Below are 22,729 nucleotides of genomic sequence, written 5' to 3'. Positions count from 1 at the left end.
TAATTCTCGATCATTGAAATATGGTGTGATTTGGCTGGTGTATTCCTTCTGTAAAATGAATAAAAATGTGTTTATCAAAAAAAAAATTTGTACCATTGAGTTGGGTAACAAACATCTGTTATTCAGCGCCAAGATACCTCCGGGTGAACGTGCGCTTTACAAATACACGTTATGACAGATGTAGACTATTACCCAACCAAGGCAAAGGAATTTCAAAAGGCAAGCGCTGAGCGTGTTGAAAGCCCGTAGACTGAATACAACAGGTCTTGCAGACCGTGCATGCGCTGTGTAGGCTCGACCTAAAAAGCATAGGCAACACCTCTTGACTTTGTCAATGCTTGTTACAAGCACAGAATCAAACCTCACTGCCACCTCCCATGCTTTAATGAAGAAACTGCTGATGAGAAAAAAACTGCTTCCCTGCTACAGTTTTAGTTCTACTGCTTCACATGGTAAGGCAGCGTTAAGACACATGAAACTGCCACAAGTGGCTTAGTACAGTCAATGGATAAACATGATTATCAAGGATATAAAAACCACCACAGCTGCCACGTCTCTCAGGTCATATTACCAAAATAAAAGGGCCAACCATTATCCCAGGGATCTGGGCTGGACAATTGTTAAATGATAAAGTGGTCCCTATGGTGGAAGAGCAGCCCATGACGTTTTATTCACCATATAGCACTTTCACTGCACCATCACCTGTTAGGAGCACCTTGTATAAGTAATATACTATACTGTTGAATTGATTGATATATTCTGTAGAAATAAATGCACCAAATGCATAAATTAAACTTGCTCATTAGGAGTTTTTTCTATCCCTGCTTTATCATTTAACAAGTTTCCCATGTCCACAGATGATGTGCTACTCCAGTCAGGTTTTTTATTTTAATTCTGGGACTTGCAGTCCTGTTCTGTAATGGAACAAACAAGACCAATCCTAGAATCCAAAGGAAAAAACCTAGACAGAAGCAGCACATCAACCATGGACCTGGGAACCTAGATAGGGATGTACAACCGGTCGTTAACTGGGGACTACAGGCCGTTGATAGAAAAAGACATCTGAATAACATCTAAACACAAAGCCTGTCAAGTCAGATACATGTGATTGGGTGGACTACAAGTAAAGGGAAATCATGCAGACATGCATTCAGTTTCCAAACAACTCAGATATAACATTATCTAAATTTATGTCCCAACCCAATAGACACCACTCCGTAGCTAGAGGAAGTGCACTCAGTTTGGATATGCTGAGTGACTTCAAGCTCTACTTCATGCCCTACACTGAAGCTACTATCAAGAGCCTCATTCCACCACAAACCGCCTTGCCTAATTGAACCCTTATGCAACTAAATTACAAAACTGCTCTGCAGCCAACCTTGGAAACAGAAGGGAAATGGTTCAATACTCTGCTGCTCATATCCAGCTAGTCCATGAAAAGGAGACCACATAACACCTGCCTTGAGAGCTCTACACTTGCTCACAAAGAGAGCAAAATGTCCATTGCTTGTGCATAAAACTTAGTTGTGAAAACTGAAGTGACGGTTGGAATACTTGCATAAATCTCAGCCACTGGTAGTTGCTTAGGAAAGCATTCCATTCCATGGTGTATAGAAGCATTCTAATCCATCGTGTTTCGCACTCCACTCCGCTTTTGCAGACGGCGGCCTAATGCAAATTAGTACTCCAGCTGCTCTTCATGGGAGCAGTTCTATGTGAATTGTCAGGCGTGGTCTTGTCCAGTAGAGAGCACAAGCAACCCCAGATCAGTCCCCCCCCCCCCCTCTCTGGACCTCCCAAGTATGGTGCAGCTAGAGTAACATGGCACAGTGAGTATAAACCCCACATCTGGGCATAACAGTTGCACATAGAGAGTGAACTGCAAAACACAAGGTGATACATAGTCACCACACACAAACACACACTGTGAATACTACCTTGTTGAAGTTTTATCCTCACAATACTAGCAGGCGCAGAAGGCGAACTACCTGGAATCTACTAACTTATCCACCCAACCAGAAGAAGAATACTCCAGAGATCTGTATGTGCTTGGATCTGCTGCCACAGAAGAACACCCTACCTGCTTTCAGCCTTAAGACTGAAATGCTACCCTTTGGAGCTCTAAGACCCATCTATTTCTTTCCGTTTTTGACTACCTAAGACAATGCCTATTCCTAAGTTCTTCTGTAATGTCTCTAGCGATATGTCAAAAATGGGACTCAATGCAGGCCACCAGGCAAGCAAAGGAAAGCTTGGAGGACCACTATTACTAAGGCTTCACATGCATGTGTTGGCAAGGACAGCTGGGTGTGCTCAATTTATCGCCAAGTCATTTCATTCTTTAAATTTGAATAATCTACTGCATATCCCTCAAACCAGCCAAATATACACCCAATTGCAGAGTACATTATTAAAAATCAAAAATAAAACTTAAATAACCAATTTATTCCTCAGCCATTACAAAGTGGTGAACACGGTCAACAAAACGAGCATCAGAAGAACCAGAAAAGTCTTATTTAAAACGGCATAAAAAAAATAATCTTAAAACATTCCAGAATGAGAGCATGCCAGAGCAATGTTGTGCTAGATATTTCCAATACCACTAAAATGGCTCCTAATTATACTTTTATTCTGCAGGTAGCTGTTGCTGTCAAAGGTAACTAACACTTTCATTAAGCAGAAGGTCTACAGAGTTCTCAATTTCACATGAGGCAGTAGCAGTATTCAGAAGGGGGTCATTACAGGGCATTTGCCTACACCATAATCTAGCAAGAGTTACAGAAAGAAATGTACTTCCACTGTCACCACAGTAGAGGTCTCAATCAAACCGGCAGAGGTGGATAGAGAAGACGCATTGTTTCTGTACGAGCTGTCAATATGAAACTCATCCCAACAAAGAGAATACAATTTATGACTACTTTAGAACTTGAAGAGCAATGGGGTTGGTGGCATCAGGAGATGATTAGCATTTTAGAGCTGGTGCAGTTTGTTTTATTAAAAAAAGGCAAGACTGCAAGGTGCCTTCAGAAATTACATGGCAAAAAGTGGTCATGCAATAAAATATATATTCAGGTAAAAAGGATCCACTTTATATTCATGGTTTGTTACAAAAATGTGTTAAGATGATTAATTTCAACAGTGCAAATTTAAAAGGTAAAAGATGATATTAACATTTATTTAGGAGTTTGACACAGTGCCACACATTCATTTTACTTCAAAGTGCTAAAGAGAGGGAGAAAATCAAGACTTGAAGTTCAAAATCCAGTAAAACTAAGTGTAGGAGGAACCAATATCACACATTTTTTGACAGCCCTCAAATATATGATGGGCTTAGCTGAAAGCCTGTTTAAAATTTCATTTGTTTTCAGGAGTGTCTTGAACAGCAAGTAATCAGTTTTCCTGTGCAGGCTGAAACTGCTCCATATCTTTGGACCTTGGACTCTTTGCCAAGCACTGAAAGGGGATGGTGTTTTGCAGTTAAAGATGGAGCCATAGGTGCAGGGTTCTTTACATTAAATTAGAAACAAAAGCTTGCATTGGGGGAGGGGGAAATAGGAGATTAAGAATCAGATTGATCAAATTAGAAAGAAAAGTAAGCACTGCTTGAAAATAAACTCCTTTCATTTTGCAAAAACGTAGCATTAGTTGGCACTGTTGAAAAGGCATAATCTGCTAAACAGCAATTCGTACTGTAATTTAAATGTAAGATGCAGCATAGAACAAGCATTTGCAATGCAATAGGTCTCGCATTTGCGAGAGTTGGAGCTATTGGCATTGTAAATGACAATGTCTTTTATTAATTTGTTTTGAAAATCTGCAACCGGTGCATAAACACGCACTTTGTACGCATAGTCCTTGCTTACGAAAAGCAAAACTGGCAGTAAAACAGACTGCCAGCCTTGCTTCTTATAAGCAAGGACTACAAGTACAAAGTGCTTGTTTTCGCACAGCTTGCAGGTTTTCAAACGCATAAATAAAAGGGATTTCGTTGGGACCCGGCGTTTTTCCATGGAAGAGATAAGCAAGGCCTCCGCTATCTGTGTGAAAGTGGCTCTGTATATACTGTTCCCAAATAGGTACAGGGTGTACTGAGTCCAAAGTACCCAGAGGTTTGGCAGATGCTAAAGTTAGATATAACCTTACTCTCTAAAGTGGTAGCTTGGTCGAGCAGTAGGGCAGTATCAGAGGACAGTGTAAAGCATTTGTTGCACACACTCAGCCAGCAAATGGTTCCACACACTCAGTAACTGAACACTAGGCCAATGGTTTATATATAAAAATATATATATATATATGCTCGTTTTATTTTAGAACCAACAATGGGTATTAAAACATACTTTCTCAGGATGAGATGCTATATATCACTGAAAAAACCATAGGTTTCACACACGTTATAGTTAGGAATTAGCATTTAAAAAACCTTGCAAATTCAGTGAAAAAACCATAGGTTTCACACATGCTATAGTTAGCTGGAGATTTTACTCATAAAAAACCAATGAAATTCCCCCGTTATAGTTAGTGCAGGCAACTATAACTCACGCGACCGCAATCCTCTGCTGATGCCAATACTGTATTTAGACACTTATTTGCCCATGTCTTCTTCCATTAAATTTTAGCTATACATATATAAAAAAAAAAATGTTTTCATAAAGACACATATGTCATCAGCAGAGGATTGCGGTCGCGTGAGTTATAGTTACAGTCAATGATTCCCCACGGCAGAAAATTCAAGTTGCAGGTATAGTATGTTCTCGTTATTTTTGTAATCCAGTACTGGGTGCCTAGACTCAGTACTGGGACCTTTATCTAAAACAGGTAAGTAATTACGTTTTCAGATATTATACGATTTTTAAAGAATATTTAAAGATTGCAGAAATTGACACAAGAAATTTCACAGAAAAACAGTCAATGATTACCTATGGGAGAAAATTGGGTTACTGGTAAGTACAGTTGTAAGTATTTTTCAGAGTCCGTGCTGGGCACCAAGACCCAGCACTGGGAGCTCACCTAAGAGCAGGTGAGTATTTACGTTTGTTATTCAGCTGATTTTTGGTGAATATTTTAAGTTTTGAAAAGTCCACACTTGGAAGAAATTTCAGGAAAAGCCAGTCAATGTTACCCTATGGAGAAAATTGAGTTATCGGTTTAAAGGTAAGTACTCGACTGGCAGAGTTAAGGTTCTGGGCATAGACTCAGGGGTCTCCCAGGGTCAGGTAGGTACAGTTGGTTCACCCTCAGCGGCACAAGGGTAGCCGGGACCAGAGAGAGTTAGGCCCAATGTTATCCTATGAGAGGTAGGGGGGCCTTGGTTGGTGGCTGCAGACTAGCAGGCCACGCAGCTGTGGGAGCTGGGCTCCTGGTCACTTACTCAGGGCAAGTGGGGAAGTAGATTGGTGTAGAGGTTGCCCTGCCAGGGCCACTCGGGCGGCTGGGTGCAGGGTGCTTTTGAGCCTTTGGGCGCTCAATTGATTTCAATGGGAGATCTCTGGTTTATAAAAAGACTGCAAGCTCGGGGACAGAGATTCTTCAGGTGCCACCACAACTTCGAGAGGTAAACTGGGTAGTTGGAGGATAGGTAGGTACCCCGGGATTGGGCACAGGGAGCCGCGGGGCGCCGGGTGCCTTTTGGTGTTGGGAAATCTTACCCTCTGTTGATCGCGGTTGGGGGGGGGGGGGGGGGGGGAGAGGCACCTGGTTCTCAGGAGTGTTGAATGAGGTCCTTGGGTGCAGAACTCGGGGTCACAGTCGCCGTGGAGTCGTCCTCGTGGTCTTTGTTCACTCTGGCACAGGCCCGGCTTGTGTGCTGGGTTCGCGGTTCCGGGCTGCTGCCAGGGATCAGAAGTAGATTTTGAGTAGAGCCTCTACTCATGGGAGTCCCAGGGGGCTTAGAGTCAAAAGGTAGCCAGGTCCTCCAGGGTTTGTGAGGTTGCTGGTCACAAGAGATGCCGGGTTGGAGCAGGAGCAGGTTCGAGGGTCGACAGGCCGGTAGGGCTGGGGCCAAAGCAGTTGGTGTCTTCCTCTTCTTAGCAGCTGCAGGGCAGGTCTTCTTTCTTCTAGCTCCTCTTCGGCTTTCGGAATCTGGGGAAGGAAGGTTCAGGGTGCCCCTAAATACTAGATGTAGGGGCGTTACAGGTAGGTGAAGGGCAGGTACCAATGGGTCCCTGTCCTGGGGTGGGTACACCCCCTATCCTGCCTCTCTCCTGTGGGAGGGGGGCAGTAGCCTAGTCCTGATTGGGCAGGGCTTCCCATCTTCAAGATGGCGAGAGCCCGGAGATGTGCTTCACCTCGCCTCCCCCACCTGAGGTGTGGGGTTGGCAGGCTGGCACATTCCGTCCTTATTTGGGGTTTCCGGCCAAGCTTCCCGCCAGAGTGGGGGGTTGCAGTGGCCTGTGGAAGCGCACAGATGCCTTTGAAGTTTCCCCCTGCCCATCCTGGGGGAGGAGATTTAGCACCTCGCCCAGGATGTGCATTGTTGCAGACCCAGGAGAGCAGGGGCTCTCCTACCCAGGGGTCCAGCAACATGTCTGCTGTGTGGCAGCCTAGGCAACCTCAGAACAGACGTGGATTTTAGGTTAGGTTTTAGGGGGCATCTCTAAGATGCCCTCTGGGGTGCTTGGTACATTTAATCCCACACTGGTATCAGTGTGGGTTTAATGTGCTGAGAAGTTTGATACCAAACGTCTCAGTCTTCAGTGTTGCCATTATGGCGCTTTGGAGTTCGTGTTTGACAAGCTCCCAACACCTTTTAATCTTAAATGGCAGCACTGCACTTAGTGTCCAGGAATGGACCTGGGTACTGTAGGGGCACAGGGCTCCTGCGCCCACACCATTGGCATAGGGCACCTAGATAGAGGGGGTGCCTGATGTATGCCATGGCAGTGTAGGTGGTGGGCATGGCACACAGGGATGTGTGCCATGTCGACTCTTTGTTTTGTCTTGTACCCAGACACTCAGCCTGCAAGGGCAGTGTGTGTGTGTGTAAGGGTAAAGGGCCTCTAAGGGTGGCACAATGAGTGCTGCAGCCCTTAGAGGCCTTCCCTGGTCACAAGGCCCTGGGTACCTAGGATACCATTTACCAGGGGCTGACATGTGGCCAGGGTTTGCCAATATGTGTTTTGTGTTTTAGGGAAGGAACATAGGGCCTGGGCACCTGATTGGCAGGAGTCCAGGGCACACTCAGTCAAAGTACATTCAGCAATTCAGCAAAAAGTGGGGGCATACCATGCAAGAAAGATGGCACTTTCTCACACTATCTCCCTCGCTGTCAAGGGTTTGTCGGGTCGGTGGCTGTCAGCAGCCGAGAGCTGTGGCATTAGTATCTCCTATATAATGGGGTTAGCACATTATGCGGGAGGAGGGGGAATCCCTGACTGCGCACAAGGAGTCACAATATTGAGCAGACTCCTGGGCAATCTGTTGAGGGTCTGTCAGGTTGGTAGCTCCTGATTGAAGGTGATGAATGCCGCAAGTGCTGAAAAGCAAAGCCCCAAAACTACTCTTAGACAGCCCGGCATAAATATTTCAAGAGAGATGCCCAGCTGTGAAATACTGCTGTGGATAAAGGAAGCAAAGATCTGAACAGAATTTAGTTGGCGATGAATACAATGAAGAAAGAGGATTTCCTCAATAAGATGAGTCCTTCTGTATACCATCCTTCTTAGCCTCCCTGCTCCCAGGCGCCACCACTGATCTGCCAACCCAGCACTCAGTAATGCTCTGGGACAATTCTGCCATTAGGGGGGATTCCGCCAAACAGGTGCGACGCGGAACCCCTAAGTCTTACGGGTGGCGTGGCAACAACATCCTTATAATGTGCCGGCGTGAGAGACAAAGTTATGCCGCCTTCTCTTCAGCAAACATTCCGCTGCCTCTGGGGAGTTCCATTCTGGGATGTAGGAGATGTTTTTTACTCTAAACAACATAAAAACCAAAACAATCATGGTAAGACTAATAGAACTGTGGCCTGGTGTCATAGGTGAAGCCTGCTGACTTTGCCGATTTATTATTTTTTTTTTTTGGTGTGGCCAGCAAGAAGGAATATGGTAGTCTACTGTCTTAGTTGGGATGATGTTCAGTCCTGCCTGAAGGTTTAGCACTGCTGCAGGCACCTTATTTCATCCCAATGGCCAAGTCTGGCTCTTGGCACTGTTTGTTGCTGAGTGTGTTAGGCAAGTGCCTTAACCTTGCAGAGGTTGTGACATATATTGATGAAGAGTGCAGGTCCACGGAAAGTGGAGGTATTGTTCACAATTCTGACAGGCTTGGGTGCCTTCCAGTGCTCCCTCAAACTGACTCCTTAGCCTCTCTCCAATCCATGCTGCTGAGTCAGTGCTACTGCTTCAGCAACAGGAAGTGATGCTAAGGTCGCGCCCTAATGGTTACGAGTTCCTCAAAACACCGTACGGATAAGCCCGTGGTGCATAGAGATAAACCACCCTCCTGGCTGCAACTTCTTAGGCAAAAGGTTGGAATACACTGTTCTTTGATGTATTTTCCAGAAGGAATCCTGAGGAAGTGTGCCACAAGACAGAGGACAGACCCAAGTCTTCACTGACTTACAGCAAACGCTGCCCCGGCTGCCCATCCAGAGCGGTTTGTAATATTGATAGTCTGAGGTTTCAGCATTACACTAAAGGCAGAGCCAGGGAACGCTGTTATTTCGTAGGATTCCCCGACTTCCGGTTATCGATTAACTGCAACAATATGTAGTGTGATGCGACCGAGATCGCATAACGCGCCAGTAGTTTATGCAGGATTTTATGCTGCATGTTCTGACTTTAAACTAAACACCGGTATCATGTATGCATCAGAGTGGGAGTAGTGAACATGTAATTGGTTAACAATAGTTATGTCTGGCATAAAACATCTAATACCAAACAAAATGGTCAGTTAACTGAAGCAAACGCTTTTTACACTCTTCTGTCCTGCTGCTCTTCGTTGTCGTACAGGAACCACACATACACTTACTTTCCTTCACCAAGTTCTTATGGAATATCAAGCAGCGCTTTTAATTTAAACCTTTGCATTCCTGGTGCATTTAAAACAAAAATTAATTGCGAGAGGGTGAGCAGGCAGTGAGCCCGCGAGTGGTGCGCACGCGCCACTGCGAGCCATGTGGTTTCAATTATCGCGCCCGTGTCTGGGTACTATAATTGAAACCACATGGCAGCGGTGCGCGTAATAGACCATGAGCGGAGTAATGCACCCGCCTTTGGCCAATTGCGTGCTGTCTTTTAGAAAGAGACACACGCAAAGGCCAATAGCATGGGCCAAAAGGAAAAGCACACGCACGAGCGTGTGAGATTCCTAGGTCCGTTTTGAAACCCCCTACAAGAGGTCTTGTGCTATGCACTGCAACACTAGGCGCGAGACCTAAAAATTACTGGATTTATAAGAGTGCAGTACAACAGGCTGTTACTAGGTATGTCTGCACAGCACGGATGATCTATGTTTAATCCAATGCAAATATTTTTATCGCAGCTTTCCCATTTGCTTCCATCGGTCAAGCAGTGGATCAATTGAGGTGTTTAAGTACAAACTAAACACTAAAAAACATTGATATTTTGCATCCAAACATGCTTTTCATCCACTGAACCCCATAACGGAGCAAGTGGAAGGATCAGTGCCTCACTCATTTGCAGCCTATAATGAAAAGTAAAGCCAAGTGACAAATTGGCAACATGGGACAAATATGACCGATTCAGACATGAGGTCACAGAATTAACACACACACATCTTAATTGAGTACACTAATAGACATAAGTATAATACCCAAGATAGCGACAAATACTGACCTAACTAAATTTTATTATACTATATACTGCCACACATTCTTAAAGCAGCCTTGAACTTCACAGCATGAGCACTTGACACTTAGTAAATACAAACAGGGAAGGTTCTATCTTTTTTCATGCAGTTTCACAATACTAAAACCCAGAGCATAATATACTTTGAGTGCTACGTGCAGGAAACAACAAAAAAACAAAATAGACAAGCAAGTCTGGACTGCTTTTCAAAAGTCAGAGGAAAGCACCTGGTTGAGATTGTGGCCATAACTGCAAATCATCTATTTCCTGTTGATACCCGACTGACTAGCAATTAATTTTACATAGTGATCTGCAAACAAGCATGTGCTCAAACACCTGTAAAATAATCTCACATTTTCAGTGAACTAGAATGTTAAGTCACAAAACACTCCAAAACATAGCATTCCAACTTCTCTAATTATTTCTTTTTTTTTTATTTAATTATTTTTATTTTGTACTTCCAACGATGCACATTTAATACATTCATGTATTCATTTTCACAACATGATCCTTTGGATGATATCAAAAAACGAGATAAAATGAGAGAAGAAAAAAACAGATATCATATAAACAAAACAGTATAGCTCTGGCCAATCCCTAGATCAGATATTCCCAAATTACCAATTTACCCTATCCCGTCCCTCCACCGCGCTAGTGGCCCCCAAATTCTTATGCCTAGAGCTCTCCCCACTCTACCTTTTCTTGCATAAATTGGCTTTTCCAAATTAAATGTGGAAATTAAGTTTGCTAACCATACTTGCATAGACGGAGGGGATTTATCTAGCCAAGCCCTGGCTAGGATTAGTCTATACACCGCCATCGCCACAAAAACAAATTCCCTCTCTACATTACTGCTTCCATCATGGTCTATCCCTAGCAAAATACACGAGGGTGATAAGGAGATCTGTAGCCCTAAAGTCTTATCAAGAAAAACCTCTATGTCGCTGATTAAAGTATATAGTTGTGGGCAAGTGGCCAACATGTGAAGTAAATCTGCATCTAATGCGCTGCATCGAGGGCAGCTTATCCCAGTTGTACCCCCACATTTAGCAATTCAGATCCACATGGAGGCAAGATGGGCGCGGACTGGCTGGGCTGAGTAGTCGCTGTTCATACCTCTCCCAATGGTAGTAACCTAGCGCCCTGAGATGCACTGGTGTCTGTAACATCTCCCCCCTAATGGCTTTGATCAGTTTCTGGTATACAAACCTATTGGCGTTGACTCAATATCCATCTAGAGTGCCGAAACTACCTGAGCTGATTTGGCTGAAGGAAGCTCTGGAGAGTGCTTGGAGAACCTGGGAGAACACGCTGAGTATCCTGACACTGCGTTGCACAAGGCGATACAAGATGCCTCCGCGCCCCACTAAAATGGATAAAGCGAAGGAGAAACATAAGGAGAATCGACAGACTGAAAAAACTCCCTCGGGTGATCTAAACAAGGAGACGCCGTTGATTGCAAGGGATCTAGGAGCAATTCGGAAGACGACTATACAACGGCCTAAGAAGACTGAGGCACGGAGGGGAGAAAAATCTGTCGTAATCGCGGGTTCATTCAATCGGGCAGATGGAGCCACCGAAGCACTGAACCCAAGACCAGCACAGCAGGAGGATGGTGTCGAGAAGAAGACGGGATCAGGAAGGTGTGAGGAAAAAAGCAGAGTGACCCCCCTCAGGCAACCTACCTTATCAGAAGTCTTCTCCGCACAACCCACAGCAATCCGAAGCGAAACCGGCAGAGAGGAAAACAGCGTCAGTCTCAGTCTCAGCGTCCTCGAGGACGCGGGAAGCACGTCAAACACAGACGCCCGCGTTGCTCAGCAACAGCTGTACCTGCAGTCTAGCAACAACGTTGAAATCCCGAAGCAGCCATCACCTCAATCGGTTTTGCTACTGACCTCCGAGAGTATTGAGCACACTGAGGAGCCCCAGGCAAGTAAAACTAGCTTACCTGTGAAGCAGAGTGCAAATGCAGAGATGATGGAGGTAATCCTGTTGCTTGAGGCAGAGCTAGGAGCTCCTAAGGCCCCTGAAACATTACAAAAGACTAAGGGATTCTGGCCCACAGCTGCAGTTGAAAAATATATCAACCCAGCAAAGGAGACAGGACGGCTTGGGTACAAGGAGCCGGAGATAATGGAGAAGAGCAGTATTGGTGAAGCAGATGGGGAGAAATTCTTTTCTCTTAATGAAGACTCGGACTCCCTCTCTTTGCAGCATAGTGAGGCGAGCATAGAGGAGAGTACAGAGGGAGAAGAGGAGGTGGTGAGATCAGGGGAGGATGAGCTGTCGGATTCTAGCTCGTCAGGCAGCGACGACAACGACTTATGTACAGGAAATGATTCAACTTTAAGGAAAAGGCAGGCTAAACTAAAGCCAAGCAGCCAACAGGCTGGACTATTGGGAAGCACTGAGAGAGGATTAGCATGGGATTACCTAGGAACGTCCCAAACATATCAGGAGGAGGAACCTGCCGGTTCACCGAGTCAGAACATATCCTCCAGCGTCCTGCTCAATACGCTTAAGCAGATGCAGGCAGAAGCTAGGGTTGCAAATCGGAAAGCAAGGCAAGATGCAAAAAAAATACAAGTCTCATTGAGAAAAACTAATAAGCTCTATGAAGATTTGGTTGGCAGAGTGGCGGAGGTGGAGGAGCGTACGAGTAAGCTAGAAGACGATTTTGGAAATTGGCAGACTTCCAGAATGGAGCAAGTAAAAGTCACAGATGACTTGCAATGGAAGCTGGAGGATTTGGAAAACCGCCAAAGGCGGAACAATGTTCGAATTTTGGGTGTGGCGGAGGGGATTGAAGGACAGGATATAAAGCGCTTTGTTGTTAATCTACTAAGAGGGGCTTTCCCAGAGTCTCAGTGGCAGTGGGACAGGGAGATTCAGAGAGTGCACAGGTTTCCTTTTACACTTAAAAAGGGCTCCGAGGCAGATGGGGGTAGGAAGGCCTCCTTCCCGCGAGCGATTTTAGTCTATTTTGGCAACTATCTTATTAGACAGGAAATCATTGAGAAAGCTAGACCTACAAATAAGAGATCATTTGAAGGTACCTCTTTTTTTGCAAGACCGGATTTCTGCCATGTTACCGTTGAACGGAGATGGAGGATGAGACAGCTGATCTCAAAATTTCAGGAGTTAGGCTCAGAGGCTTACTTAATGTTCCCTGCGAAATTGAAAGTAATCACTCAGGGAAGAGTTAAGATGTTCTTTTCTGAGATTAAAGCTCAGCAGTATCTAGATGATGTGAAAAAATAAGATGCGCAGGGAGGGAAGGTTTCCTACTGCTATTCTGGGGGACAGAAGTTTTTGTGGTCGTACATGGGGGGCGCTAGTCGATTGAAATAGTGTTTGAGATGAAGGTGGGAGAGGGGTGCGACTCTAGTAGCCCGAAACCGGCTACATATAGGTCTGACTGACCTATTTGCCTGTGTAGGGGAGGGTGGGGGTGGGGATCAAGGGAAGGGTGGGGAGAGGGTTTGGGTGGGGGGGGTCACTAGGGGGTCCAATAGGGATAAAATTTTGTGTTTTTCTTGGTTTGATAATGCACATTTTAATGCATAGATTTGCTATTTCTTTTTTGATGCTTATGCTCATGCTTACGCTTATGCTTAATATTTGGCTGATCAGATGTAAGAACTCCAATTATCTACTGTAATGCCTTGTAAGATTGCCTGAATCAATGTGTGTGGTTTGAATTATCCCGGGAAGAGAGCGAAAGTAGCATGGTTGTTAAGAACTTTGAAATTGGATTTAGTTTGCCTTCAGGAAACCCATATCCAAGCATCACAGATATATCTGTTAAAACAGCTTAATTTTGATGTTTTAGCTGCTAGCAAACAGGGGAATAGAACTAGGGGGGTTGCAATACTAGGGAGGAAACACGAGGTGGTGATACACCGAAAAAAGGAGGATCAATGGGGGAGATGGGTTATTGTCGAACTGAGTATAAAAGGGGTAAAAATTACAGTAGGTACAATATATGGCTCCACTGAAGACGACCCAGATGTCTGGCAGTTTATGGATTTGGAATTAGCGCAGTGGCCAGAACCCATTGTACTCTGTGGGGATTTTAACATCCACGATCAAACGAGCTCCTTTACAGAACCCGGGGGGAGTTATGTAGGGAGGAAGAGGAAGATATTTAAAGCACTGGCTAGTATGGCCCAACACAACTCCCTTGTTGATCCATGGATTAAGTTACATCCCTCTGTGGATAGTAGTACCTATTTTTCGGCTCCGCATAAAATTTTAGAGAGACTGGATTACTTTTTAGTGTCTAGTTCCATAATTTCTCATACAGAAATAGAAAAACAGCCCAGAATCCTTTCTGACCATAGTCCTCTTATCTTAGTATTAAATACTACGAATATAAAAGTTAACAAGCCCCAGTGGACGTTCGAGCGTACATTGTTAAGCGATAGGGAATATCAGAAGCATATGAAATCTTGGATAATGTTCTTTTGGGATATTAATAGAGGCACTGCCCCCCTGGGGGTGGTATGGGATTGCTTTAAGGCGGGAGTGAGGGGAGAAACCCTGAGCTATGTATTGGCTAAACAAAAAAAAGACCGAAGACATCTGGAGGATATAAGACAAGGACTGCTTGCTGCAGAGGAAAATCTTGCTAGAGCTATAATGCAAGGTCTCCCACTCGAGCCTTTCTTTATCAGCTTAACTGCCCTCAAAGGGGAAGCTACTGAGGGCATCAGCGCGAAAGCAGCTGAAAAATATCTGGGGCATAAACAAGACTCTTACGAACTAAGTGAGAAGATCGGGCACATTTTGGCTGTCAGAACTAGGCAGCGTACTGCCATGGCTGATATCAAGGAAATTCAGGATAGTCAGGGGGATTTAGTTACAGACCCCGATCTTATCCGGGAAGTATTTCGGGAGTTTTATGCCAAATTATATACCTGCGAGGAAAGGAGTACTCTAACAGAGGAAGAGGTGGATAGCTATCTAAGGGACATCTTAGCTCCCTCTCTGTCTGCACAGTATAAAGCGGGGCTCGATGCTCCTTTCCATCTAGATGAGTTCAAGAAAGCAATCAAGAGTCTCCCTTCGGGGAAAGAGGCAGGGCCAGACCAAATTCCGGTAGAAATTTATAAAGTATTCCAAGACAGCTTAAGTGATGATATGTTTAACATCATGCTACTAACACAACAAGGGGGCTCTCCTCCCGAGTCTTGGGGAGCGGCGGATATTATAGTCATCCCCAAAAAAGGTAAACCTCCGTTACTCCCGGGCTCATATAGACCCATTACTCTTATGAATGCTGATATTAAGCTTTACTCAAAAATGCTGGCAACAAGGCTAGCAGGCAATATAGAGCAGCTGGTAAGTTCATCCCAGCATGGCTTCATACCAGGCAAGGGAACTACTCAGCACGTCAGGACACTCATAACGGTGTTTGACGCCGCGGAGTCCCTGGGCGACCCTGCGGCAGCGTTGCTGTTGGATGCCGAGAAGGCCTTTGACAGGGTTGCCTGGGGTTTCCTGTGGGCAGTTTTGAGATGGAGTGGTATTGGGAAAGGCTTTATAACAGCTGTTCGAGCCTTATATGAATGCCCAAAAGCTAAAATTAGGGTTAATAGAGGATATTCAGAATCAATTGCAATTTCTAGGGGAACGAGACAAGGCTGCCCCTCATCCCCCTTACTATTTGCGTTACTTTTGGAGCCCTTTTTACGGAAATTGGACAGAAATAGAGAGATTTACCAATGGTTTTAAACGGTCGGTCAATTAAAATTCTGGCGTATGCAGATGATGTCGCGATACTCACCCCGAATCCAGACTTAGCTATTATAGAGGTCGAAAGGGAAGCCATCAAGTTTGGTAAAATATCAGGATCTAAGACTCAGATAGTTATGAATGAAGCCATTTCTTGCACTGATTCTAGGGTGACTACTTCGGCGACATACTTGGGTATAGTAGTATCTGCAAAATTAGATACCCTTGTTGAGAATAATATAACCCCTCTCCTTGAGAAAGTAAAAACAGATTTAAATAGGATTAACAAATTACATCTCTCTCTAGTAGGCTGCACCAACGTGTTAAAAATGAGTATATTGCCAAAATTTCTTTATTTATTTATAACAATTCCGCTAATTTTCGAAGCCAAATGGTTTAATATATTGGAAGGTACTCTCAACAAGTTTATATGGGCCAACGGGAAAACTCGCAGCGCGTATAAATGTATGACCTTACCGAGAGTCAGAGGGGGGTGGGGAGCCCCGGATTTTAGACTATATTATTTGGCAACTGCCCTTCAATATATGCAAGGTCTAATCGGAGGAGGGGGGGATGCTTCAAAGAATAACTTCCGAATCTACAGATGTATATGCAATCCTGTTAGGACAAGATACAGAAAATTGCTTGTTATGTTTTACTGATTTTGGTTATCTTAGAAGGAAGCAATTTAAGACACTAAATGCGGCCTTAAATGTATGGAAGACTTTTATGAGGAAGACGGGCCTTGGACGATATAACTGATATCTTAAACTATATAAGAATAAGTCGTTCCCCTCAGAAGTTCTCGGATACAGTAATGGCCGAATGGAACAGAAAAGGTGTTAACCAAGTAGGGGACCTAAGAGAGGATGCGGGAGTGGTAAAGTTTGAGGTATTGGCAAATAAATACAAGTTAAGCAGGGGAGATTTTTTTAAGTATTTACAACTAAGAAGCTTCTTGGGTGATAAACGTGGCGGCTCAGCAGGATATAACACAAATGATTTTCTGGAGATTTTAACCACGGGCGGCTATCACAACATTAGGTCAGCCTACGCGATACTAGTCCAAACTAAAGTGGACGATCTAGACAAACACAAGCGCAAGTGGGCAGAGAAGCTGGGAGGAGAAATGGAGGATTTCCAGGAGTCGCTGGACCTGGGGTGTAATATTTTATGCTCAGCCCCCCTACAATCACAACATTATAAAACCCTTTTTTCCTTATACCATACGCCTGCTAGAATTTCTCTAATTATTTCAATGCAAATAAATAGTAAGACATTAAAAAACAAATTAACTGTCACTTACTCGGCACACACAGTTTTCCCAGCTGATGTATGAGCAGAAACCAAGACGGACTGGTTATTATCAATGCACAAAATGGCTTCTCTTTGGAAAGCGTCAAGTATAAATGGATATTCCTGTAAACAAAAAGAACATTAGTAAAGGCACTGCAATTGCTTTAACTGCATAGTGTGCTTTTTGAACAACGCATGCCATTTACTTTACCTGAGACACATCCCAATTTATATGTATTAACTGAACAGCAACCAAGGAGGACATGAACAAATGGTAATGTACAGACAAGTAATTTTACTAAAATCATTGACTGCTGAGTCCAGCAGTGAGTAGCCCATTACTAATCTCCAACACCTAACAGTGGAGAAGATTTTAACTAGCTAAGATTAGACATTTGGAAAGCAGCATTTTCATTTGACAATTAAACATTATTCTGCCTGCATGGAAATCAAATCTGATTTCACTTTGGGATTATGTGCTTTCCATGCATGGTTTTTACCCTCTTAATACTTATTCTACCAAACTTTGAAAGGGCCGCACAGTATCAAGAGAAGTCTAGCTAGCTTCCTCTGTGATACATGGTCACATTGCGGGGCACAAGGCGTTGGGATTCTCAACAGGTAAAGAAATCATGATCCCAAAAAACCTCAACTATATGACAGCAAGGCAGATTTTAGGATCTGGTTCCATTCATTTTTTTTTTTATTTTTTTTTAAACCTTTATTGTTCACAGTGTCATCATCCTGTAGCGTACATTCACCATCCAAGGTGTCGAGTCAATTAGACAATAGGTATATGCGTCCAGACAGTATGACACAGCCATTCAGCCGGCAACCCGGGGGTCCGGCGGCGTTATACACGTTGGCATTATTACAGTCACTAGGTGTGTACTTAGATTAATCGGCAGGTCTAGGTTGTTTTTTTTGGTGTTTTGTTGTGGTGTTCCTTATTCGTAGTGTCAGCAACAAAGATGGCGCTATACCAGCCCGCACCGCAGCCACCGCGGTCGCCACCCAGGCCCCTATCGAGAGTTGTGCAGGTCATCGCGGTTAACCTCAAGCGGAAGGGCCTCTGGTCAGCTCAGCGTTAGCGTCATTCTCGCAATGCGGGCCGGAGCGCGACAACAGTGTTTCGGTATAGCTCACTGAGACATAGAAGCTAACGCTTGAGTCCGGCGGATCCAATCTGCAGCTTCGCAATTCGAGTCCATGTGTGAGCCACTCGGCGCGCATCCGACTCCCCAGCGCAACGCCCCTAGAGCCGCTGTTTGTCGGGGTACGTCCAGTATTCAACATAATGTGCCCCTAGCAAGGCCTTTCTGCACGTTCTGGACTTACCCGTCCCTGGTAGGGTACGCATGTCATCGCTGCTCCGCTGCCAGTGAACAGGGTACGCTAATTAGGGTAGCGCTTCGGGGGCGCCGGACGGCGCATCCATCGTCTGCTATCTGTGATTAGGTAGAAATCCGGTCAGGGAACGTGACCAGTTAACAGACTGTTCCCTACGTATTTGCGGCGATAGGGGGAGTAGGGGTTAGGGTCATAAATTCAGGCGGGATCAAGGGGGAGTGGGGGGGGGGGGGGGGGGGGGGGAGTGGAGATCATCCTGCGTGTGAGTGGGGGGGCCAGCAGTATCGGGTGGGGCACAGCGGGTCTGCGCGGTGCACGCGGGAAGCAGCGGCCTGGGGAGGGGCCCCCCAGGTAGATTGGGATCTCGAAGCGCCAACGTCCACACTTATGGTCTTGGCGCGCAGGGTGCTCCGCTGCGGTGAAGGGGGAATGGCAGGGTGGGGTGAAGTGGTCGTGTCTTCTCGTCTGGGTCCTCAGCCAGGCATTATGTGCACTGCTACAGAGCTGGGCAGCAGCGTTCACTGGGTGCGCGCGATATCTGTATAGTGATAGATCCCTGGCGGCTAGCCCATTTGGGGCGGGAGTAGGGGCCACCAGAGGCGAACGGGGGGGGGGGTGGGGGGGGGGGGGGGTGGGAGCAAGCTCCGTCGCAGTTGTAGTGCTGTCGCTGCCAATCAGCAAGAGATCGGCAGATTCCGGAGAGGATCTGGTTCCATTCATTTAGCAAATCACTGCAATCTTGTCTTTTAAAGCCTTGATCAGTAGAATAGGGGCCAAGCGCTTTGGATTTGACAGGATGCAGATCACAGCATGTGTTGGGTCAAAGGTCACACCTGACTGGTCTGCTTATACATCAAGCCTCTAATTTGGGCGTTCTGACTTACATTTATATTTATCTGGCCATGCACTTCAAGAACAATAGGTAACGATTCATGTAGGTCTTTGCTGCTGTCCTATCAGCTTTACACTCGGCTAGAAATGGAAGCGCACACAAATTATACCCACAAGCAAAGGAGAATGTGGCTATGCCTCTTAAGGCTACAGGTAGACTGATGGGTGCTGGCAGGTACCACTTTTGAGCATAGCCATCATTACCTGTAACTTAAAAGGTGCTTAACCATCTTGGTAAAATAGTTAAAGTCTCCAAAACTGGGATCCTTATGTGCTGTGCACTTGTGCTTACAAATACACACATGCACTTGTCCATGCAGGGTGCCAGTCTAGGGTCACAGACTGCATAGTTTACCATTGTCCCCTGTAAAACAGTTGACTCTACTTTGGATTATGTATACCCTGGGACAATCACTGGTGATTTTGTCACAAAAAAACCTAGTTTAAATTTGTTCTAGTTCCTGCTCGGAATTCACATTCAAACTAGATCTGAATAAAAGGACTGAATAAAACCAGATCATCTGCCTGAGAAGCCTGGTTCACTGAGCTTAGTGACAGGCCAACCAGTGTCCGTATGTCTGTCCTATTCCTGCCCCACTACACTTGCACAAATCATCTGGCTTGCTTCTCTCCTAATACACATGCCTCCATTTCTCCTTAGTGATACGCTTGTACTATTTTGCATAGGAAGAGTAAATTTGTTCAGAAGGTCTACCCTCTGAGCAATTCCTACTGGTGCTTCGTCCTCTCTTGCAAGCCCAACAACATACACACTCCATTGCCTAGCTGGAATTAAGATTATTTTTTACCATTTTTTTATTAGAAATTTCAAACAAACCAACGACGTTTACAACTTTCACTGTCGTATGCACAATCTTCGTATTGATTGATAGATTTGGGCCCATTAGGCTTACAATCTATAGAGGCAGACAGGCAGACTCTCCCTCGCATGGGACTCTGCTGAGGTGAGTGCCATCACCACTGATTGGGGAGTGCAGTTCCATTCCGGTCTATCAATAAAACTATAAGAGTTTCAATTACTCCAAATCTTTTCCCAGTTTCTAGGGCAGCCCCTTCCTTTATAGAGCTCTTTCCCACCAGCGTACACCAGTCCATATCCCACACAACCAGGTTCCCAGATGCAGAGAATTTCCGGCTCCCCAGGCTTTTGCAACATTCCTTTCCGCTACAATTAATACCAGGGTGATCCACACAGTCTGTAATCTAGTTACCTCCATCCCCACATTAAGCACTTATCTATTAGGTGAACTCGCCAGTCCCCCCTCCTCCGGCCCTACAACTATAAGACTTGCCTATCTGGACATTCCCAGAAGAGGCGAAAAGGGAGCCCATCTGCCCGCATCCTAAAAGATACAGGGGAGAGCCTGCCAAGGTAGGAACCTGGACACCTAACCTGCCACTAGCCTGTAGCCTCTAGTTCGTGCTTGTTCCAGATTGATCCAGTTATACCGCTGCTGCCTGGGTTTTCCTCAATCACTGTTCTTCTCGCCAGAAGATGTTCCACTCACTCCAGGACCTACTTAATACAGGCCACAGCTCGACCATGTGCTGCGGAAGTGCCAAAGGCAACCCTGACTGCGTCTAGACCGGGCCCAGCACCACAAGCCCTGGCCCTCCTGTCCTCCAAAGATACACCATCAGCGAGCTCTACACCCTCGATGCTGCAACAAACACTGCCACCACGCCGATCCATGCTCCACAGTAGGGTATTACACCTGCACTCACTGCCACTTCACCTGCCACAGCGCACACACCAGCCCACTGACCAGCCCCACCCCAAACACACCACAGACACCACTTGAACAAAAACACTAACTTGCATGTGCCTTTCTCAACACGCTCATTATGCAAGAATTCCAACCAATTGCGGGACCTCACTGCCACCCTCGCAAACGACAGTCTTCCTCACGAGACCTGGCTCAACCACACATCCGCCCCAGATATTGCCACAGCGATCCTTGACTGATATAAAATCACTCACCAAGACTGCACCAACAAGCCAGGACAAGGAACATCCATCACCCACAAAGAGACCATACAGTGCACCACCACCAGACACCACCCACCAATCCCATGAAACATCCCAATCTCAAGTTCCAAATGGATGAGAAGGCAACCATCAGAGGCACACTAGCATACCTACCCCCAGTTCAGCACTCCAGCTTCTGCAACACCATCGCAGAGTTCATTGCGTCCCTAGCCTTAGGCTCCAAGGACTACATCTTCCTCTGTGACCTTAATTTCCACCGACGACGACCCCAGCACCACACACCTCCTTGACAGTATGAGCCGCCTGACTTCCATACTTCTGAATGGCCCTCAAGGCCTGGCTGTTTGAATAAGCCCACGGGACCGGCAAGCGCCTGTATCCCTTTATGGTGATTACCGCACTTTCTAAATCCGGATTGATTGATGCCCACTTTCAGCAGGACCATTCAGGAGCAGTATGAACAATGTAATATACTTAGCTGTACCAATTGAAACCTCTCTAGGGGCGCTGAGGGCCTTCCCCCATTTCCCATCCTCAAAGTTGCCCAAGGCCAATATCCCACTGTTCCTTTAGCTGTTGTAGAGCATCAGGGGAGTGGTTTAGGATTGTTTTATATATCAGTGGTGTGGCTCTTTTGGCCATAGGTTCACTCAAGAGTCTTTCCTCCAGGGGCAAGGATTTCTTCAACTCTGTAACCTTCACTAACACTGATCGCAGGGCAGGTCTCATCTGTAGATATCAACATGTCAGGGAGGCTACCAGCTGATAGTCTCATTAACTTCGACAAGGGAACTACATCTCCCTTAACAGATACGTCTCCCACTGTGGATATGCCAATTAGGTCCCACCCGGCAACCCTCCTCCCCCCCCCCCCCCCGCCCAGCAACCGGCAACCTTCCTTGCCTTGTCATCTCAGGGTTGAAAATATAGAGTAATATCCTCCGCGTAGAAAGATATTTTGTCCCCCCAGGCCCTACCCCAGTCTAGGCGCATGACCAGTGGATTATCGTATCCAGGCACCTAGTGGGTCCAGCGCCACAGCAAAGATAATTTGAAACAGGGGGCATCCGTGCCTGGTGCCTTGGATTCTGAATATTGAGGAATAAACCCGGTTCACCTTGATCCGGGCCAGTGGGCCACTGCATAGCAAGCGCACCCACTGCGTATATCGCAGGGCAAATCCCAACCTGCCCAATACAGCAAACATAAAAGTCCATTCCAGCATGTCAAAAGCCATTTTATCATCCGAAGATATACCAGGGCAGTCTCACTCAAGCTTTCCCTCTGCCTCAGCACTCCATACAGAAGCTGGAGATTAAGCCATGTGCTTTGATTAGGAACAAAGCCTGGTTGATCCCGGTGAATCAAAGAATTAATCACCTTTCTTAGTCAGTTTGCCAATATTTTGACGTCAGCATTCAGTAACGATATTGGCCTATAAGAGGCTCAATCTGCCAGGGTTTCCGCGTCTTATGAATAACTACAACGGTAGCCAGGCGTTAATCTTGCTGGAGTGTGCCCCACATTTTGCTCTTTGTACATGGTTAGTAGGTGCAGGCTAGTTTTTGGGCCATCACTTTATAGAGCCTCATCAGGAGTCCGTTAGGGCCCAAGGCTTTCTACGCCTGCAGCTCCA

The 22,729-nt window shown here is 45.7% G+C and overlaps 1 protein-coding gene across 1 annotated transcript in view; it reads right to left on the bottom strand.

Annotated features, from left to right (window-relative positions):
• MTREX (Mtr4 exosome RNA helicase) overlaps positions 1 to 22,729 on the bottom strand; it is a 780,177-nt gene that overhangs the window by 704,761 nt on the left and 52,687 nt on the right. Inside the window, exon 5 of the mRNA XM_085631304.1 lies at positions 16,852 to 16,964. Within this exon, the coding sequence (XP_085487430.1) occupies positions 16,852 to 16,964 (113 nt within the window). The remainder of the gene's footprint in view (positions 1 to 16,851; positions 16,965 to 22,729) is intronic.

Source organism: Triturus cristatus, chromosome 2_1, assembly GCF_964204655.1.
Source record: "Triturus cristatus chromosome 2_1, aTriCri1.1, whole genome shotgun sequence".
NCBI lineage: Eukaryota > Metazoa > Chordata > Amphibia > Caudata > Salamandridae > Triturus > Triturus cristatus.
This window is presented reverse-complemented; position numbering and strand designations above follow the sequence as displayed.